Source organism: Podarcis gaigeae, assembly GCF_964106915.1.
Source record: "Podarcis gaigeae genome assembly, chromosome: 5".
In the NCBI taxonomy this organism is placed as follows: Eukaryota; Metazoa; Chordata; class Lepidosauria; order Squamata; family Lacertidae; genus Podarcis; species Podarcis gaigeae.
The window spans coordinates 33,256,897-33,279,451 of NC_139681.1; the positions used below are offsets into that span (position 1 = coordinate 33,256,897).

At 41.3% G+C, this 22,555-nt stretch overlaps 1 protein-coding gene across 1 annotated transcript in view; it reads right to left on the reverse strand.

Annotated features, from left to right (window-relative positions):
• Window positions 1-22,555, reverse strand: part of MICU1 (mitochondrial calcium uptake 1) — a 129,110-nt gene that overhangs the window by 86,144 nt on the left and 20,411 nt on the right. The window contains exons 3-4 of the mRNA XM_083740715.1: window positions 9,156-9,342; window positions 3,309-3,471 (exon numbers count right to left, since the gene is read on the reverse strand). Coding sequence (XP_083596841.1) covers window positions 3,309-3,471; window positions 9,156-9,342 — 350 coding nt within the window. The remainder of the gene's footprint in view (window positions 1-3,308; window positions 3,472-9,155; window positions 9,343-22,555) is intronic.

A 22,555-nucleotide genomic window follows, 5' to 3' on the forward strand; every position in this document is an offset into this window, starting at 1 on the left:
CGTTGATCAGCAAGGCAGATATATATCACTGCCACCTGTTTATGAGTAAACATGATAAAATGCTTCCCATATATTCAGAAGTTCATAATGGTCATAGTGCAGAAACAGAGTTATTAATCAACTCAGATCTCTGAGACTCTCCTAAGCCAAGGCAATAAAATCTCCACTGTCATCAAGCTTCATAAGCTGAGGGAAAAAGTTATAAGACTGTCAAGCAGTGCATTCGATTTGTGGATGCTGTGCTGAAGAACAATCACCTGAGTACACTCACTTTTTTTTAAAAAAAATACTTTTGCATATCCAAAGACACACGCTTTTAATGGTAATTTAAGTTGAACGGGAGAGTTAAGCACCTGCTTGAATCTCTCCCACTGAAATCAATGGGTTCTGGCTTGATAAGATCTAAAGAATTTGTGCTAAGTTTATTGCTATTTTATACAATGCCCTCTATGCATTTTGCAAAAAAGAACAAGTTTCTACCCCAAGCAACTTACAATTAAAAACCCCCAGACAAAATGGAGACAAAAGGAGGAGAGGGAAACTGAGAAGAATTTGTGGTTATTTCAGTCTCACATGCTTAGGCTTAGTAGGATATTGGAATTTGGGGTTTGTTCCAAAAGCATCATGGAAAATAAGGTTTGTTTGATGATGCTCTTGTGAGCACATGAGTGACTGATAAACTAGGCCCACGTAGTCCTGAATTTTGTTTTAACAGTGGTCCACCTCACGTGGTACTCACGTGGTATGGCGAAAGACTTTCCCAGATGTCATGTTCCCATCATCTGGTATTCATAAATATATTCCCTCTGTACAGCAAAATGCCATTTACCTATCATGAATAATTGCTGCTGATAGTCCTGCCCTACCACTAGATTTGTCTAAATCTTTTAAAAGAAAAACAAATTTTAATATGGAATGCTTTTTTATAGCACATGAGGGACAAAAGGTGCCCTCTTGTCATTTTAAGCAGCAATGCCATTTCTTAAAATCCTTAGGTTGGCTTCATGTATGTGCCTGGAACCTACACAAGCTTCTTCTCCTTACCTTCAACCCCTTCCATGGCCTTGTCCCTCCTCCTAACTCACCGCCTACAGACCAAGACATCCCTAAGTTTGACTTTTGCTTGTCCAGTCCACATTAGTGCAAAGGTCTCCTACTCCCCCAAATGACTTATCTGCCGCTTTAAAAATTATATTTATATCCCAGTTTCTTTGAGGTGGTACACATGGTTCACCCCATATTCTATTCTAACTTTCCAACATCCCTGTCAGGTAGGTTTGGCTGAGAGATGGTGACTTGCCCAAGATCACCCCAGTCAGCTGCAATACTGAGCAGGATTTGAACCTTGGTCTCCCAGGTTCAACACTCTAGCTGCTATACCAAACTGGCTTCATATCTACGTGGGACTGCCTCTGCACAAGGCCATGGGTCTTGCTTTACTCATGAAACCCACCTTTACAGCACAATCCTATACATATCTACATGGAAGACAGATCCATTATGTCTCATAAGCCTTCCTTCCAGGTAAGAGTGGATAGTACTGCAGCCTAAATGCATTTGCTTGGATATTGTAGGGTTTTCAATATGACACTTACCCAACAGGGTAATCAGAAGGATGAATAACTGAGTATCATAAAATACTTCATATACTTAGTACCACGGAAATTAAATTTCTGTATCCTGCCATCAAACAAGTTCTAAAGAACATTTATTTTTAAAACAGCTACTTCTGCCCAAGATATATAGTCTTTAGGGAATGTGCATAGTTCACATAAAGCATACTAAACAAAACTACTGTAGTCTAAAGTGAATCCAAATGCATTACTAACACACTGCACTTTCATAAGCTTAAAAAAATATGACAGCAGTTGGGTCAGATATTTCAATTTACTGGCTTGTCCTTAGAAATGCCTAAGTAGAGATTAAGAGGTATACAGGAGGTTTCAGAGAAACTACTTGGCAATGATCCTTTCACAAGAGTTATTCAAAATCCATCAGACAGTAACCCCAGGTCACTAACAACCTGTGTTTTACATAGTAAAGAGCCCCTCTCAGATCTTAATTACTTCCCGTAAGCATCCCTTCCCTCCTAATACCTGCTCCCTCACATTTTCTCTCAGTAAAGCCTGTCGTTATTCTGTAATAACTTACCTCTAACCATATGTCTGGAGCAATTGCACTGTCTCGAGACAAAACTGCTAATGTCTGTATGTTTCAATATGGGTTGCACCAGCAAAGTATTTCAAGGACCAATTAGCTCCACACAAGCAAAGCCAAGAATCTCACAAACCTCATTTAACCCTCCTGATTTGGGAGAGAGAGAGAACTTCTCAACTGGGAGAAATTGTCAGCACTTGAAGTCTAAGCAAAATGTAGACTGGGGGAAGTTTTCCTGGAGTGCACCTCCATGTTATCCATGGAGCAGATATAATGTAGTGGCTAAGGGACTTGAACTATACTGTATAGAAGTTCCTGGGTGCAACCCCCAGTTGGTCTTATGTAAGTCCACCCCTTTTCAGCCTCTGCTCTCCACCCATCTGCCATTTGAGGATAACATTACTGGCCTAGCTTACAGGGGTGCTGGTATGTGTTTTAAAAAACCCCAGATAAAATATGTGAAGCTCTTTGAAGCTTTGCATCTTTTAGGTCTACATAAAACTGTATGAAGAGTCTCAAAATACTTTTCTCTTTGCAACATGATCTCATGAATTTGTTCTATAATAGCCACTGGAGAATGCTTCTTGTTTTTTCCTTTAATTTGTTTTTGGAAGGGCATATTCTAAGATGTTTTTGTCACCTGAGCAGCCAAGCCTAGAGATTAGGGATGGCCTACAGTTTTCATAAATTTAGATTCCCCCCTCCCAACAACTTCCATTATGACAGGGAAGCATCCACTTATATTTCATGGTAGCCTTAAGCTAAAAGCAAAATTATGAGTTGAAAGTCTGCATAATTAGCTTCTATTTCCATCTACTTCAAGCTCTGTCTTCAGGGGAGAAATTTGTTGCTGCTACTTCAACTTTTCAGTATTCCCTGCAATTAAGTTGCCCCCTCAAGAGCACCCAACACTGTGGAGAGGCCCTTCGGTACCTAAGACGAAACCAAAGAAGCTGAAAATTAAATCATCATTCCTGAGCCACATTTCAGGAAGAAATAGCCAGAGCTAATATCTCTACATAGAAATTTATAGCTATTGATAGTTGACAAATGAAATAAGCCAATCAACCTTTTAAACGGATTACAATAACCAAGAATTCACTTCTGCATAATCACATATACTTGCTGTCATTATATACAAGGTCACTTACTTTCTGGTTGTTTTTCATTTGGAGTTATAGATCTCACAAAATCTTGTGGGGTCATAAATACTTCTGATTCTCCATGTTCACTTATTACTTTCAAGGTTGCAAAATAGCGAAAGATTTTATCTGGAGTTGAGTACGCTCGGATCCTGTTTTCATACTCCATTACCTAAAAATATAGAGAAAGAGAACAGCACAACGATTTGCTTTGATACGTGTAGGTAATTCCATATACAACCTCTGCAAAATGCTAACCAATAAAACAACTTACTGTACTACATATAGAAAAGGGAATGATTTAGAGATGGGCAGACCCAACCAAACACTTTGGTTCTTCACTTTTCTTTGGGTCCTTTATTACTTCTAAGCCCTCAAGCATGATAATTTCAACAAGTCTTTATTGGTCTGTGACCAAAATCATTCATTCAATATAGTATACGTCAGTAAAAAGTATTTGCCTCTGTTCCAGTAGTATGGCATTTAATAATAACTAGCAAAACTGCCATTGTGACAGGCAGGGGGTGTTGAGAAGGCTGTGCATGTCTAAATAATGGGGACACATGGCACATATACATGATACAGAAATCATCCACTTATATGGGAAACATATTGGGGGCTAAACTTGCTCCCTCTTCCTGATGACCACCATGTCTGGATTGTGTTCACTGGCCATGCTAGAGTGTGACTGAACGGTCAGAACTAGTTATTAAAGTGTTGCATTTTGAACACTAAATGTTGTGGTCCTTGCAAACACACCCCTTTATAACTCATTTAATTCCATTTATGAAGGGCTTCCCATCAAATATTCTGAATCAATATAATAATAAAAATCACCAGCAATATAAGAAACAATGTCAAATATATTTAAAAAATCAAATCCAATTCAGGTACACAGCCTGGGATAAAAACTTTATTTATAACTATTGTTGGGGAAAAAATCAAAAAGGTGACTGTCTGATACATAACAGAACAGATTTCGTTACCCAGTTCCTATACTGAGTCAAACAGCTTTCCCTAAGGCCATTCATCAAATTCATGGCATATGTGAAAGGGGTACACCCCCCACGCAGACACATGATTACTTTGCCACATTAGGCCTTTAATCAACCAAATGGCCTTTTTTCAAAATGCTCTCACTTTCAAATGTCCATCTCCACCAGGATTTGCTTTAAGAACTCTGGTTAGGGGCAGAGTGAAAGTGCTTGACTATTTCACAGAAAGTGGGGAGGAGGGGAGTGACTATGCAAACAGGTCATCAGAAAACTACCTTCAATCAATACTCTACAGTATATTTTAAAGAAATTCAATTCAAGGCACATAGCAGCAGAGCAAAACCACCTGAAAGTTCAGCTTACATCAGCTTCCCATCTTTTGCATTCTTAATAAACTGCAGCTTAAGGTCAGACAAATCAACTGAAAAAGGAAGCAAGTGCTAACAACTCTTCCAGCTGTTTATCTTAATTTAGCATGGATCTAAGCCTGGCTAAATTTTGAAAAATAGGACAGGGAAAAGCTGACACAGCAATTTCATGACCAATTGCAGTATCTGAAGTCGTCTGTAGCCTAGTTGTGCTTTCTCACTGCTGTTAAAATCCAAATCATTCCACGTTACGGATTGGACACACCTTATGCAACAATTTGATTCAAAACTTTGAAGGAACATGAGTAAGAATCTGCCTGCTGTTGTCACTTACTGCAGTCGTACCCTACCTCAGCTTCAAATAACTCAGGACACTGTACATGGGACATTCTCTATTTTTTGCTCACAACACCCAGTGAGGTAGAGTTAGACAGAGAGGTCTTGGCTGGTGCAAGGTCATCCTGTGAACATCATGGCAGAGCAGGAACTTCATCCCAGATCCTTGCAGTCTAAGTGTGACACACTATTGTCTACAATGACTTCTTGCATACCTGAAGGAATGTCTCCACCTCCATCATTCAGCCTGGACACTGAGATCCAGCACCAAGGGCCTTCTGGGGGTTTCCTCACTGCAAGAAGTGAAGCTACAGGGAACCAGGCAGAGGGTCTTCTTGGTAGTGGCACCTACCCTATGGAACGCCCTCCCATCAGATGTCAAGGAGATTATATAACCTTTAGAAGACACCTGAAGGCAGCCCTGTATAGAGATGCTTTCTATTTTTTTTATTGGTTTAATGTTTTATTATGTTTTTATATACAGTGGTACCTCGGGTTACATACGCTTCAGGTTACAGACTCCGCTAACCCAGAAATATTGCCTTGGGTTAAGAACTTTGCTTCAGGATGAAAACAGAAATCATGCTCCGGCGGCACAGCGGCAGCAGGAGGCCCCATTAGCTAAAGTTAAGAACAGTTTCAGGTTAAGAATGGACCTCCAGAACGAATTAAGTTCTTAACCCAAGGTACCACTGTATGTTGGAAGCTGGCAGTCAGAAGGGTGGGGTACAAGCAATAAATTATAATAATCAGCACGCTTCTCCCCAGCGCCAGCCTCCAAACCAGGTCGGGGAACAGTGGGAAGGCGCGCTACGCCTCCCCGCTGTCCCCCGAGCTTGTGGGCTGCAGGCTGCTGCCCGCAAGCCTTGCGAGCCCGCGGGAACTCCCGCCGGGCTAGCAAGGCTTGCGGATAGCTTCCTGAAGCCTGGAGAGCGAGAGGGGTCGGTGCGCACCGACCCCTCTCGCTCTCCAGGCTTCAGCGAAAGCCTGGATTCGCCCCATAGGACGCACACACATTTCCCCTTCATTTTTGGAGGGGAAAAAGTGCGTCCTATAGGGCGAAAAATACGGTACCTAAATGAGAAGGAAAGCAATGAGTATGCAACATACATTTTACTGGAAAAGCAACCATAGATGTTGCTGAACTAAAACTCCCGTCAGTTCCAGCAAGCATGGCCAGGGATGATGAAAGTCATAGTTCACCAATATCTAGAGAACCAACGGTTGCCCACATTTGCCTTAGTGCAACTATGTGCCCTAGAATCCACTGGAGTTCCATAGCAGACCATGCAGAAAAGGTTTCTGAAAGGCTGAGGAGCTTGAAGAGAAAAATGGCTGCTAACCTAAAACCCACACAGCCTGTCCCATTTAAAAATGTTTCATTTGGCTCACAGAATCTTTAGGAAGACAATGTGCAAAGCCAAGAGTGGGGTGCCAGCAATCTGAAGTTCCATGCTGCACTGTAATGGCAGAGATAAGTTGACATTTATTTTCATTTGGCAGCTTCCTGCAGTGCTCTAATGGGTAACGGGGTTAAAGAAAGATGCTCTAACATCTCACCTTTTGGCAGTGCTCTGAGAGCACAACTGTTACTTCAAAATAAAGGGACCGTGGGCTACTCTGCTGGACCACAGAGGGCAACAGAAGGGGCACAATGCACAGCCACCATCTGTTGTGCTATTTTAACACTTGAAAAATAAACCTGAAACAAGATCAAACTCATAAGGGATATTTCAGTCTTCATAAAGGGACAGAAACTTGGCTTTGGGTATTTGTTCCTTCTGCATCTGCAGCTCTTTCAGACAATCCAAAAAGGTTAACATACAATCAGTTGCTTAATCAACAGAAGCCACCAGAGGCACAAGCAGACCTTGTTAAAATATATTCATGCTACAATTTTAATATCAAAACAAGAGTAATAGTTCATCACAGGATCACAGTGAAGAAAGGGTAACTTAAAAAGTAAGCATGATCAAGAGAAAAACATGACAGACTATAGACTCCTTGACTTCCAACATCAATGGAACAGTTAGATCAGCACCATTTGAACCACCCAGACCAGAAATATTCCTCATTTTCAGACTCAGGGCTTACTTTTAATCCTAACTTCCAACAGCGGAACCATTTTATTTATTTGACTGTATATATTGCTCTTTCTCTGACTGTCTGCTGATACTAGTAAAACGAATATTATGCTATGTACTGCTCCCATTCGGTATATATAATGGATCAAGACAGGTGACTGCATTTTTGAACTCTCCTTTTGTTATGGCTACGGATTATTTGGGGGTGTTCCCTATAAGACTGCCATGATGAACTCCTCCACTTCAAAATTTACTACAGCATCATCAGCTACAAGTTTATTAGTTCATTTTACCATAATAATGATTTTAGTAATATGTTGTAGACAGCTCCATGGTCATTCAGGGCAGTCCAACTAAAGAAAAACTTTATTCCTCCCTACTACAGTTTTATTGATAATATCCTGGGAATTGTGGAGAGGGAGAAAGAGAGAATGATTAATACTATGGCCCAAAATGCCCAGTCAGTTTTGGGGGTTCTTCCAATGGTTTGAATTGCCACAGCCTACATATGTTTAACATATCAAATCAATTTATACCAAATATGTTTCTTGAGATTTCCTTTCTTCATGCAGAATTTTTAACCAAAATGCAATCATACCAATAAAACAGGTATCAACAATTCACCTCCAAAATTTATTAAGAGAGAAGACTCCCCCAGCTAATTCTAGCTGCTCAGATTTACTGGCTAGGAAGGTTGCTCTTCTGGCAAATAAAAACAGAGAAACATGGATGTATCAAAAGTGTTTTTGATTTTTAAGTATTTGTAAAAACCCAGCCATTTCTGATCACCGTATTTCAGCAAAATGGAAATCAAAGGTCCAGTAACTGACGAAACAAAATAAAATAAAGGATTCCTCAGAGACAAATTCCCTTAACTAAAAAAGAGAAGTCTCGTCATATTATCACCCATAGGGCAGTAATACTTGGAGGAGCTAATAACTTTTCCCAGACATTACAGAAAAGTCCTACTGCTATATAGAACTATTTCCCCCCAAAAGAATTACTACCCCTCACACCATTCATATTTCTTTTTACTGGTCATTAACCCTCAGTCACATCTGCACCTTTCCCTTCTCCTGGTGTTCCGAAGACTCAAGCGAAGTGGTTCACAACAAGTTGTCAGTCCCTGAGTTATTCGTACATGAACAAGTCGCAAGGATTTATCTGACAAAGGAACTATTATATTCTCACTTCCTTCACTACCGAGTCGCACTCCAACATGCCTCGCGTGTCAGCTTTGATTTACTCGGCCATTTTTAATTGCCTTCTTTAATGGTATCAAGACAGAAATGGTTTCCAAGCCCTAAAGTTTAAAACAGATTTCATCTCCCCGCAACCCTCCTTTTTAGGTATATCACAATCATAAAACAGTTTGCTGTCGATTGCTCCACATATAAATTCATTAGCCTACCAAGAATGCCAGGACACCCGAGAAGCTCTTCTGCATAGATAAAAGCACACATCCAAAGCACACATTCTCCCCTAGGATGCAATGAAAGAGCAAAGAGCCTTTGGATGTGTATCTCAAACAGCAACACACCACACAGAACCTAACTGCAGTTTATTTGCAATGGGGCAGAAGTACGTTCCTTTCAAAGACAAACACATCCATTAGTTCTTAGCCAATTGAACACCAGCTCACACCCGAGCTCTGGTTCAGATAAAATGCTAAACTAATTAGAATTACACCCAAACAAGGTCTGAAAGAAGCTCTTTGAATCCCAGTCATAATTTTCTATTGATCCAGAATCGTATAAACCACCAACAAATTGGTAGTGAGACAAATGGGACATAAAGCTTTCTATTAATGACTGCCTTAAGAATGACCCAAGAAGAGACATGCAGAGCAGATGGAGACCCATGTCATTCCATATGTGGTTGGTTTCTAACCTGCTATCTGTCCCAGCCAGTATGACTAGCATGAAATGAGCTGTGGTCTACCAGATCTCCTATCCCTGCTTTACATTTCTACACACACCTTAGCAACTGAAGACCACAACAATTTCACACCTCTTGATGGTATAACTGACTGCAGTTTAATGCAAAATATTCCAGTGCAACAAGAATACATACCTTACGGTCCCGAAATCCAGACCGCTGCTTCTTCTTCTTTTCTTCGACCGGAGCATCTTCATCGCTTGACTCAACAGCTTTCCCATCATCACTTCCTTCATTCACTACTTCTTCTCTTTTCTTCATCTTTTCACCAGGCTCTGCCCTTATATCATGTTTCACAGATGATGGTGCTTCTGCATGGGCTCTGAGAGAAAACAAGAAGGAAGTGTGAAGCAAGAACATCTGATCTTTTAAAATGCCTGTCAGATTGTATTTTTGAAAAGCTACAAATTCAACAAGAACTTTGCAATTAGATCCTTCCTCAGAGAAATGAAAACCTTGTTCTAGGTACCCAACAAGCACCTTCTGCATTTAAGGACTGTTAGCCCGACATGCAACCCTTAAAAGCTAAATAGGATTTCTTAGTGCAAGGTGGACCTAGAAGATACTAACCCGATCAGTGCCAGTACTAAAGGAGAAGATGTTGATTGCATTCAGACAATAGCCTGTGGCTTCAAAAACCATGATTTATAAAGCCATAGCTGAGTATCACGGCTATGCGCTCCTCAGACCTCCACTCTTCCTATGCCAGCTTTGGCCTAGATCTCCATGCCAAAGTAGGTACAGGGTGGGAGAACGGAGAAGCATGGCATTCAACTAAGGCTTTACAAATCATGGTTTATGAAGCAGTGGCTCAGCATCCAATGTAGCGACTGAATAAAGATCACTGAAAAGTCACTTCTTAACGAGCAACCTAAAGGTTTTTCCCCAAAACAGCAGCACCCAATGCCAACATTTTACACCCAATATCCACTCACCATGTATACCTTAAATGGCACATACAAAACTTCCAAGGTCAGAAGCAATAAATAAATCTCACTATAAGTTTAAAACTCCCTGGCACGATGATTGAAAACACACAATTCTACTGACCCCAGTGAATGGGAACTATTATACTGGTGCATATTCTCAACAGCATCCAACAGTCTCACTCTGAATGTCTTCAAAAGTGGTGGAATAAGTTTCAGAGCAGTTCTTTCATTCAATTGAAACAATATTTTATAACTGCCTACACAATGGGCATTTTCCTGACTGTGACTTCCATGGGAATGATGGAATTAGGTTGCTAGATGTAATAAACTTTCTCTTGCCTCCTTTTCTTGGAGTTTCCAAATACCATATCCTTTGCTAGGGGAAAAGCAGATAGTGTATATTGTACAATAAATAGATGAATGCTGTATATTGTACAAGTCAAGATTTTTCAAAAATCATTTTTAAAGGGAAATGCAGCGCAGTGTCTCTCTTTCGACTCCACCGAACCCAAGTAACTAAACTGTACTGAAATTACTTTTTCTGGTTTTTTTTTCCAGAATATTGACTGAGTCCACATTATTAAGTGAATTTCACACTTCCTCATCTGCTCTACTGTATGATGAAAGGGAGAGGGCACTAGTGCTTTCTCCCCAGAAAAATATTGATCAGAAAATGCTTCTCACACAAGCCCGAAAATTCTTTTAACTTCTCTGCCCCAAAATAAACAAGCAGTTAAAGCAATAAAGGAAGGATCATAAAAATTGGTTTTGCCTTCAGAACTGCAGCGTTCACAACAAACAACCTGCTCAGCCTCCGCTCTGTTGATTTATTTTTGATCCCCAACAAGTGATGAACTGGGCTGCATTCCTTTCCTTTATGAAGCCGCAGAACTTGTAGTGCAAAGGATTGATGATAATGGTAACTGAAGCTCCTTGGCCATAAGCTATGAGACGGGAACCCAAATGCATGGCACAGGGAGTCTCTGCTTTGCAAACGCAATTCCTGATACCATCAGGAGGTGGAAAGTTAAGCGCTCAAAGTTATTTTGCAGCACAATCCTATGCATGTCTATGCTGAACAGCATGCCTGTGAAACTCCAACTTTCTATATTTTGGGGGAGCAAGAAAGGACATTTATTACACTAAATAAACAGGGCACTTTGTAGAGTAAGATGAGCAAGAAAGGTCCCTGTCCAGAAGTGCTTTCAATCTAAATTTCAACAGAAAGTAGGACGGGGCAGAGAAGAGGGGAAAATAATAATAAAGGAGCAAAAATTTGTGAATTCAAGTTTAGTTTTGGGGAGAGGGGGCTTAAAGCCTTAAAGCCAAACCTTCATGGGAAGAGCGAGTCTTTTGGTACCACAGTGGTGTTCTTGAAGGAAGGAAGCTCTATAGACAACCAATAGCAAGGGAATACAGTACAGTCATACTTCGGGTTAAAGTAGCTTCGGGTTGAGCATTTTTGGGTTGTGCTCCGCAGCGACCCAGAAGTAACGGAACGTGTTACTTCCGGGTTTCGTTGCTTGTGCATGCGTAGACGCTCAAAATGTTGTCACGCGCATGTGCAGACGTGGCGAATCGTGACCCACGCAAACGCGGGTCGCATTCGCTTCAGGATGCGAACAGGGCTCCGGAACGGATCCCGTTCACATCCAGAGGCACCACTGTATGGGCAGAGTCATTTAAGGGTGCAGAATACAGGGCTAGGTAAGAAACGGGCAAAGGGATTTTAAATAGGAGATTCCTGAATATACTGTGCTATTTTCACAAATATTTGCGAGTTGCTACATTTTCAAGTCTGACCTAGAATCAACTCCGATTTTTAGGGTATAGATTTACACATAGCCACACACACACACAGCTTCCATTAAAATGCAACAGAGGGATCATGCGCTCTCAGTCTGAGAAATCACAAGGAAGCCATGAAGAACAAGGCTGTCTCCCAGGAGTGATGGCCTCTCAAGTCCAGCTCTACACACATATTTCCTCATTGCAAATATATGAATTTTAAACAGATTTAAGACCGGGGGGAAAGTAGGACAACTGCTTCAGGAGAGGAAAAACCCATACACCCATTTCTCTTCATGCTAGCTGCTGATCAACCTCTGACACGTAGTGTATGTGACAGACTTGAAAGCACTAATAAATTAAAGCACTCTGCAGAACACTAGGGAAGTATTAAATCGTAGAGAAATGCTGCCAGCGTCCTTTAAACAAAGTCACCATTATGAATGCAAATTAACATACGCCTAGATTATAATGATAAAACAGCAAAGCATCTACAATAATGTAAATCATAAAAATTTATGAAGCTTTTGCTGAGAAGTAGTGTTATTGGCTCATAAGGTGCTGGGCAAAGCAATATAGGAAAACCAGATTTACAGTGAAATCCTATTCATATCTCCTTGGAAGTACATTCCAACATGTTCCGAATGTGCAGCCTAAGTCTGCAATCCTATACCCAGTTTCCTGGGAGTAAGACCTACTGAACAGGACCTCAGTGCAAACATATGCAGCATAATGCAGTTAATCACCTACGTGAATTTGCCCACACATCTGTTAGTACCAAAAAGAGAGAACCTCTATTTTAAGAAAATTAATTATTCAGGAATCTAGGCAATTATATGAGTGTCGGGGATGGGGAGGGAAGCTTATCTGAATGAGTTTGTTAAAAGAGTAATTCCACATATGTGGCTATCTCTACATTTTTAATACTCTTATAAAACCAACAAACTTGTAATTGAAAACATTGGGAACATTATGCAGTGAATAATCAATCTTCAATCTGCTTTACAATACACCTCACATTATTGACTACCTACAAAATATGACTTATGCAGCCATATTGTCGCTTCAGCAAACATGACCCAGAGCACTTGTTCTGGACTCCAACTTCACTACTGGGCATCCTTAATAATGACATGAAGACTTGCTATTGCACAGTTTTGATCAGGGTATTCCAGAGTTTGGCTCGTTATCACATCAGCAGAAACACAGAGAGACTCTATAACAGTACTTTCTACAGTCTCTATTTTTATCAGTCTTTTCCACTGGTGACAATAATAATGGAAGGTAAAATACTGCAACCAGATCATAAAGCTTATGCATCAGAAATTATGGCAATTATTGTCCCTATATTGCAGTGGAAGGCTAAGAGATATTTGCTTATCTAAGGACAATTTCACTCAGGCTCAGGCAGAGGTGAGATGCAAATGGGGGCCTATGTGGTTCACAACCAACTCTCTTAACCACCTCTTCCTATCAGCCCCAAGGTAAGTTCATTAATAGGTATCCCCATAAAACAGGACAAGAACAATGAGCATTCAATCACCAGCCAGGCCTCTGTACTCTTTTTTAATGAGGCTTTAATTTAATTTAGTTTTCAAAAAGATCTACAGAAAATGGTGAAGTGATCATGGAGGCTCCTCGGAACCATGCCAGGAGTTTTAAATAGGAATACGGCGCAGCTTCCGACTGATAGAGGATGTAAATTCTTCCTTGCACCCAAGTGATAAAAGCCCATTAGTGCATTAAAACATGAAAACTCTGTGTCTAAGAGGAAAGTGCTCATTCTTCAAATCCAAACAGAGCTGCACTTGCCAGGACAGTTTCAAAAAGCCGCACTAGGGGCCCAATTGCCTTGCAAATAGGCAAAACACAAGGGAAACTCACTACATGTCACTTGGGCTCATAAAAAGGACAAGTTGCTATTCAATTGTGTTTTGTCTTCTGCAGAATGCTGTACTCAGGCTGGCATGGAGGAAAAAAATCTAATATGTATTCTTGGGAGATATTCTACACGTCAAATCCACAACTGGGCAATATCTGTTTTAGCACTAAAGTGTCACAGTATTGTGAAAATCTACAATTCGCTCTGAGAAATGAGAGCTGGCTGTGTAGCTCCTCTGGAGAACATTTACCACCACTGGGGAATGCTTTAAAATACAAATAGTATATAGTGTGCACCATGATTTCCTCTCCAGGTTTACTATGTAGGCCAACTTTTTCCATCCAGCAATATGTGTTTTTAGTTTAGCTCCTAGTCCAATAGCCCAAAATGAGAACATGAGTATTTTGAATCTTGAAATTGAAAAAGAGGACAACCCACTACCACAATCTGTTTTCCTATCCTTAACTGCCTTTGAAAACACTTGGATCAGCCATCAGCAAGCCCTCTGCATACTGACTTCTCTGATGATGTACAAATCTAGGCATGAAGGCTATACTCTGCCTCCAGGAACCTCTGAATATCAGTTTGATGGGAAAGAACAGTTGCTGAGCTATTGTGCTCTTGAGGTTCCCAGAGGCATCTGGCTGGTCACTGCAGGAAACAGGATCTGGACTACACAAACCTTTGTTCTAATCTAGCAGATCTCTGATGTTCTTGTACAACAGAAACCCTGCAAGATGCCATATATGCAAGGGCATATCAGAATTTCTATGCACATACAATCTCGCCTAGTTCATTTGGGACACTGTGGGGCTCCTATTTGATCTTTCTCTTGCCCCACAATAACTAAAAGGGAGGTTCAAACCATTACTACAATCATTTTGGGGATCTAATTTGGTCCAGATCCACTCACTGCTTCATACTCTGCCTGAGGTTCTACTGTTCTACTTCTCTCAGTATGTTGCTTTGTGAGGATTTGGCCCTGAAAAGCAATCAGTAAGAAACAGGAATAAACTGATCTCCCTACTGATGCTTCCAAGAGACCACAGAGTTTCCCTGAACACAGAAGTCTACAGTATTAAATAAGACCCTTGAATTCTGAAACTCTCTTCCCAACAGCACTTACCAAATAGAGACCACAGGCATTCCTTAGCATTCATCTTTCCACCACCAGTCCCTTGTCCAGGCCCACTCACTGGTGTCAAGAGATTTTGAGGACATCCCTGAGTAGCCCCCACCTGCTCCTCACTAGGATTGCCCATTCACTTGAGGTGGGAACTGGAATATATTTCTAATCTACTCCTAGTAGAGACCACTATGTAGGGGATGGGGATGAAGTAATTGAATTCCTGCCCGTGTGCATAGAATATGACTAAAACATGATTTATATGAAATGGGGATGGCAAGGCCACTTTGCCAAGTATGCTGGATTTTCAGAGATATATGCTCAGACTATGGCATTTCCCAAAAGATTTATATCTGTATCATGTTACTGGGAATGGAAATTCCCTTACACTGTACCATATGAAACTGTCAAATGTGCAGTAGCCCTTCTGCTCATCAGGCATTTTTAAACTGTTTCTTGCTGACGAAGACATGCTAATACAGAGCTAGCTGATGATGAGTCTAAAGTACATATACCAGGAAGTTAAAAGCTTAGCTAGTTAACTTGAGCAATAAAACCATCCTTTACTCACTTTGAACCACAATATTATCCCCAGAAAACAGTCATTATGCTGTTACCGCTGCTCTGCTGTCCACAGTTTGCAAACATACATTTTCAAAGCTCATCAGCTACCATTGGCATTGACTTTTTATGAGGTACACGTTTGGACTGTGAGCACTAATATAGCATTACAGAATTATATAGAACGGATTTCGTTAGCAATTGTGGAATTAGAATTGCAAACTGGTGTGCCACCTAATAACTTTAAAACCTGTACTTTAAGGATGAAGATGAGAACCACCTATTCACCATTAATATTTTTATGTTGCTTTTAGTTTGTGGATTTAAGTTCTTATACAGCAACTAAATACTTTAAATGATGAGTTTCAGTCCCTAATTTCTTCTGTGAGGTACCAAAAACTTGCTGTGCAAATTTTTCCTTCCAAGGGATGTCACAGCGTACCTTCCTATGAGATCTGGAGGTGATACAGAATTCTATTATAAGGACTCTTTTCCATGCACAAAGCAAACAAGTGGAAATTGGGGCAGTATTCTTGCTCCATCAGCACAAGGACTTATGCTTGTACAAAAAACCTCCCCCCTCCTCCCCTCTGCACCCCCTAAACATGTTCTAGGGTTCCAACAACCCCCCAGAGCAGTTTTAGGAAGAGCTCAGGTCCGCACAGCGAGAGGAGGAAAAGAAAAGTTATGTTGTGCAAGTGGAAAGCCTTGTGGTGACCGAACAGGTTAGTTGGTTAAGTCCTGTCCTTCTAAGCAACTTTAACCTATGTTGCCCAGAATCATACAGGATTAAAACATGTTCTGAACCTGAAAAGCTGTTTTACCCACCTGCCTGTATAACTGGATTGGTACACATACAATGGCAAACCAAGGTTTACTCTTACCTGAGTAAGCCTTTGGCTTTCATGCTCTGTTGTTCCCTAAATGCTGCACCTATCCTGCTCAAACCAAAAGGTGACACTACATCTGGCAAAACCTGGTTTGCTCTTGTCCACCCAAAACAGAATAGGAAACCACATTCAAACCATGGTTTCCAAGTCTGGCTCGGAAGGCAAGCGCAAGCCACTGTTTGCTCACTAAGATGTAGCACAAACAAACAAAAATAAAAGAATAAGAGCACAAGAGGAATGGGACCACATCAGCCCAAGGTCCACACAAGTAACACCAAATTCACAGTGAACCAGTTATATATATGTGACAGCTCTGACCAGTGAATCAATCTGCAGGATTTCAAAGTAAAGGAGTTAAAACTTAGGACAAAGTAAAGGAGTTAAAACTCAGGACAAGAAGAGGAAGTGTGTGCCTTACCTATAGGAACACACTTCCTAAAGTAAGGCAGAAACAGCAGAACCCCAGTTGACTTTCAAGTACTATAGCAGGATTTTTTGTTTCTTCCCAATCTAGATTCATCTCCTAGTTGCAAATGTATAACAGTGCCACACAGCTCATTAGTCACCACCTGGATGCACAAAAACAACCTTGCTTTTAACACGGCATGTTAAATTATGCAATTATGCCACTGCCTTAAATGCCTGTGCAGTTGCACTGAAGAGCCTTGCTCACACACCTACACAATAATTAGCGATGTCAGAGCAAGACCGTAAACAAATTTGCCCAAGTCTGTTTGACTGAAAGTCACAGGCAGCCTAGGGATTTCCTCCTTTCCTCTCTCAAAGTACATTCGGATTTTCAAGGGGAGAGCCTAGGTCACAAGAGTACCCAACAGTGTGTTGGGAAAGACACACACATTTTTCTGTAATGGGCCACATTCCCCTAAGGGAATTTGTTGGGAGCCCAATGTTTCTTTCTATCGCTTCCTTCCCTCCCTCCTTCCCTCCTTCTCTCTTCCGTCTCACCCAGTTGCAGGAGAGGTGGATCAGTCTGAACTGATCCCTGTTGAAATTAGGCAGAGGGTTGCATATGTGCCTAGGGCCATATTTTGCCCAACTCTACAATAGTGGGATTAATGCAATGTAACAGTGTGGTTACTAAAATGAAGGCATGGGGAACTTTTTCCAGCCCGAGGTCTTCACTCTCTTGTGGGCAACTTTCCAGGAGCTGTGTGTCAGTGATGGGCAGGGCCAGGATGAGCAAAACAACTGCTGGAACTCCTACCTTTGTATGTTTAGCTACATTCCAGTCATACTAAAGCCGGAGGCCACACACACCAGGAACACCCTCTTCTATCCAGGAAAGTAAGACACATGTCAGGCAGGCAAAAGCACGTGAGGAGGGTGCAGAGGAAAAAAATATATATAAAGGGCTAAACAGGAAGGCTTGGAAAACTGCATTTCACCTATGGAGCAGTGGTTCCTCATCAGTCCACTTTCTGTATATAAAAAAGAGTAAGTCGTAGCTAAGATGGAGATTCTGAAACACAGACCAATATCTAATAATAATAAAAAAGATCTGAGCTTGTTGGGTGAAGGACAAAAAATAGCAGAGTTCATCACCTGGTCATGAGAGGGACAAAAGATCAGTAGTAGAGCAATTATGTGCAGGCAGAATATTTCAGGTTCAACCCACGGCATTGCCAATGAAAAGGATCCCTGGTAGCAAGGCAGGGTAAGAATTCCACTGATACCTTGTAAAATTTCTACCAGTTGGAATATATAGTACTGCATCCATGAGGAAGGGCCAAATTTCAGTAACAGAGCACCTGCTTTTGATACAGCCTCCTGGGTCAATCCCCAGCAACTCCAGGTATGACTGGGCCAGGAAATCTGGGAGAGCTGCTGCTAGACAATACTCAATTTGGACCACTAGACAGACCCAGGGTCTCAAGTAATCATGCAACAACTTCACAGAATGCCATGCAAAATTTATATAAATATTAGCCAAATTCAACATGCACACAAAACTGCCATCCTGTAAGAACTCTATAAAAGTGAAAATTTGGGGGAGCAAATTTTCACGAATCTTGGAGAACTGAAGTATGTAAACCACCCAAGTATTGCAACATATTTGCTTTGACAAAGACAGAAAGAGGAACAACCCTGCAATGAATGGTAAGCATAGCGTTATCTAATATCATGTTATTCAAATCAGCAGCTTCTCCCAGCAATAGTAAATGGTAGAGAATTGTAGGAACTGCTTGCTCAGCCCTCACACTCACTCAAATTGTGACATATACCAACACAGAAGGACTGGATTTAAACATCTACACTATGCAAATCATAAGACTTCAAAATACGATGGTGACAGAACCTTTCCGTGCCTCCCAAACAGGGGGGGGAAATGCAAGAAATATTGTGGGGAGGGAAACCCATCTGCCATAAATCTGGCATAAACTGATGGGCTGTTGTAGCAGAAATAGAGATGGAAAATGCCTCAGTTAAAGAGGAAGGACAGTGGTATTTTCTAGGAGGAGGAGGAATGGAGGTGGAGAAGATTCAGATTTTCCAAACAGAGAGAATATTTACTAAACCTTCTGCTCTACTATGAAAATCATTCAGACTAAGACCCAGTCAGATGTAACAGTCACCAACTCTTAAACAGAACCAGGACAGGATGTTGTGAGAGTTGCTTTCTTTCCTCCAACAGATGGATTATCTTCTTCTTTTATTCCCCTCAACATAGGAATTTTCTTCCTGTCTCCCTTTTGACACTAAATCATAATATATATGTACTGATGTTAATTCTACTCATAGGTAACTTGAAACCACAGTTTGAAGGAGGTATTCACATTTTGGTTAGTGCAGGTGTCCCCTTAAAACCAAAAACAAAAAAGGAGGGGAGAAACCATGCATTAGAAGGGAAGAGGGGGGGAATCTCATAATACCCTGTTCTCCTAGCTGCACAAAGAGCAGGTACATTGCACCCACACCAAACCAATGTCATTGATAACTTTTCACTACAAGTTTATCACTGGCCTCGCTGTACGTTATCCTCACACACAGCCAGGCAAGGAAAGTGTCTGCAGAAGCCGTGCAGTTACTCATGATATAGTTATAGGTTAATTCCTGGATTATTCTGGACAAATACAATTAACCTCACAAGGCCAGACACACAAGCCACAGGACAACACAATTAAATGCAGGCAGAAGTAGATGGCCAATTGTTTTGGAAAAACAGATGCTACTGATGCCCGCTAGTGGACCAGATGTAAATCATGCTATGCTTGCGCATGTGTCGCAAGCAGACGTTATAATTTTAAGAACTGTACAGATAAGAGCAATATAGGGATCCTTACTTCGAAAAAGCCTATAAATTCAACTCCCCAGATGCGTAATAAAAATCTAATAAAGCCACCAAAGAAACAAATTAGCCAGTTTCCCAGAGGCTGCATGCTGATGTTTGGAGGCAACGCAGCTGAGATAGATGCCAGCCATCTGCAGAATGCACAACGATTGGACGCCAATGCTAAAATGAGTTGCAAATACTCAAGATTTACTGAAATCAATGCATCGTAGGGGTGTGCAACTGTTTGATTGCAGCTCTCACATATTTGTTATGCTTTGATCAATCTGGAGTTTTTGTTTACGAGCCTTTCAATCACTCTGCTTCCAGCTTCCCTTGGCAACTGGCAGCAGCATACTGTTTACTTTTAATAGGCAGAAGACGTATTTGCCACACAGGCTTCAAAGGGACACAGTGCCAGCCAATTCACCGTGGAATGTCTTTAGCAAGCCAAGATCATAAGCATATTTCCCGACAGGTCAGAGTGCAACAAGCTTGACTTTATCCTCACAATTCACAACAGCAAAAGCAGCAGGCTGAGTTGAGGCAAGAGGAAAACTCCTCTGGGTTGGAAGATACAGGTAAGGAAGGAGATCAAAAAGGAAAATTGGGATTAATTGATTTCATGAGCAAATCTCCAGGTTTGATCCAAAGAGATGCATTATGTAGCATTAAGCCTTCTGGAGTGGTACATTTAGTACCACTGAGTTTCTTAGCATGATTGTGGCTCCCTAAACAGGATTTACCAACTGCCACCAGTTTAGAAGTTGTTTCCCATGTTTTCCACCAGAGGGTGCCCGTGCTGCTCTAGAAAAACCAACAGACAGAATTAAAAACGATGTTTAAGTTCCTGAGTTTGGAGTTCAAAGAAAATTCATTTGCCACTAATACATGGGGCATGGACATTTTCATCTTAGAATTACTTGCAGCAGTTTCCTTGCTTCAGGTGAAGAAACTGGTGTGGCACAATTACTACACCTCAAAGCATACTTCATTCTAATAATAAAACACCAATTATGCTACTGATTTCCGAATGAGTCATTAAAGCATGCACAGCCATAAATATTCAAATGCGCCTAATAAAACCCCTCTGCCTGACAAGCAATTCCTATCTGTTGAGTCAGATGCAATTGTGCCACACGGCAAGAGGACTTTTTATATTCCTGTGGCAATGTATAAGTAAGTCTTTTGCCCTCAACTATTCAACAGAAATAAGGGAAGCTAAGTTACTAGCATGACTTTAGGACTTTAGACTTTAGGATGTCCTCCAATCCTCTTTGAACCCAGAGCTCCAGGAAGAACCTATACACCAACACTTGAACCACCTACAGTATACAGATTCTTTAGCCTTGTCAGCTTTCTATTTAATTTGGGGGAAGAGAAAGAATATTTACTCAAAGTTTATACTTGTAGCTCTGAGGAAGCTCCACATTACTAGCTCAGGGCAAGTAAAATGGACAGGATTCTGGAGGCGCAGAATAATAATACTAAACTAGAGACAACCATCAACTGTATCTGGAAAATAACCATACGAGGGACCAGTTCACACACATCAGCTTTTGAAGGGAAGATAAGTGCCTATGACCCAGGCTTGCAAATAGCCACTGGCCTGGATCACTTGTGATGAGTAGGACTCACTTCCAGGGTGCTCTCAGGTCATCTACACACCCCAAGTGTACACATGGCTGGGAAAAGGCAGAAATGTTTGTGGGCTATTGAGAATGGCTTTAAAAGGCTGCTAATAAAGTGTATGGTGGACATATTCTGAGCAGTCACGATCAACTACAACATCCAACTATATGTCCGCCAAATGCCTCCCTATGTTTTTAGGACCATGCTGTTCACTAAGAAGAACACAACTGTCAGGCAGATGCCTACCGGGCATGCAACATATGCATTAATATTCAAAACAAGGCTTGGAGGAGTGAATGTGTTACAGAAAATCTAGCCCACAGAGAACAAGCCTTCGTTAGTCACTGCTTGAAAATCTCAAGAAGCCCTAGCACTTAATGAAGCCTTCTTCCAGCCCAGTAGTATTGGAGATGGGGAGAAGCTAGGGAATTGAAGAAAAACTGCAGCCGTAGACATGGAACTGAGGCCTTCTAGCAATGAACAAGCTAGATGCAAGATTAGTATGCCTGTCAATGTTCAAGAGCCTTAATTTCCATTTATAGAAAAAATTGCCCTCCACTGTAAAGTTTAATTGCTCTCACCTTAGCCTCATATAGCTTGTAAAAGTAGATCTCTCAATATCCATGTTCCTAGGTTACTTCTATTGCCATTATGAAACCTTGGGGGAGTCTGCTCTGAAACTGCATTATGTAACCTCTACAGATGTATTTCCATTCATGAAAGACAACTCCCATTTCAGCCAACCAGAATGTTAGAAATGTTTTCCCTAGATGGGTTAAGAACTGCAAGTGTCATTTTGTCAGCAACTTCTGTTGCCCATCAACAGACTCTGTATTTGCAGCTGGTAATGACTAGGCACCTTTACCACTGAAACGACAATTGTCTAGGCAGAAAGCTGTCTGGGAAGAACTTCTAAAAGCATCACATCTTAACTTTAGCCTTGCCAAGCTCCTGTCCCACAGCTTCCCCTCCTAGAAAACCTTGTTAAGCTACAACTGGGAAAAATTATTGTTTAGCCTGGTGCAGAAAATACTTTTGACTCAAGCACTGCATAGAAAACTATGCCCAATCTTTCTATGCCAGGGGAGAGGAATGTTTTTCAGCCGCAGGGCTACATTTCTTTCTGGGCAACCTTCCAAGGGCCACATGCCAGGAGTGGGTGAGGCTAAAAGCAAAAATGAGGCAACAAATGTAAGTTTTACCTTTGTATAGTAGGCTTGTTTCAATGTGTGTGTGTGTGTGTGCGCGCGCGCGCACACACACACACACACACACAGCTTTCCACCCTCCAACCAGACAAAAAAAGGCATTATCTGACTCCAAGGACACAGTCCACCCAGGAGAAAACATTCACTGTATGAAGCAGGGCTAATGAGGGATGCAGCCTGGGAAGAGTTCTGGAAAGACAGACAGAGAGGCATTCGACCCCCAGGCCTGA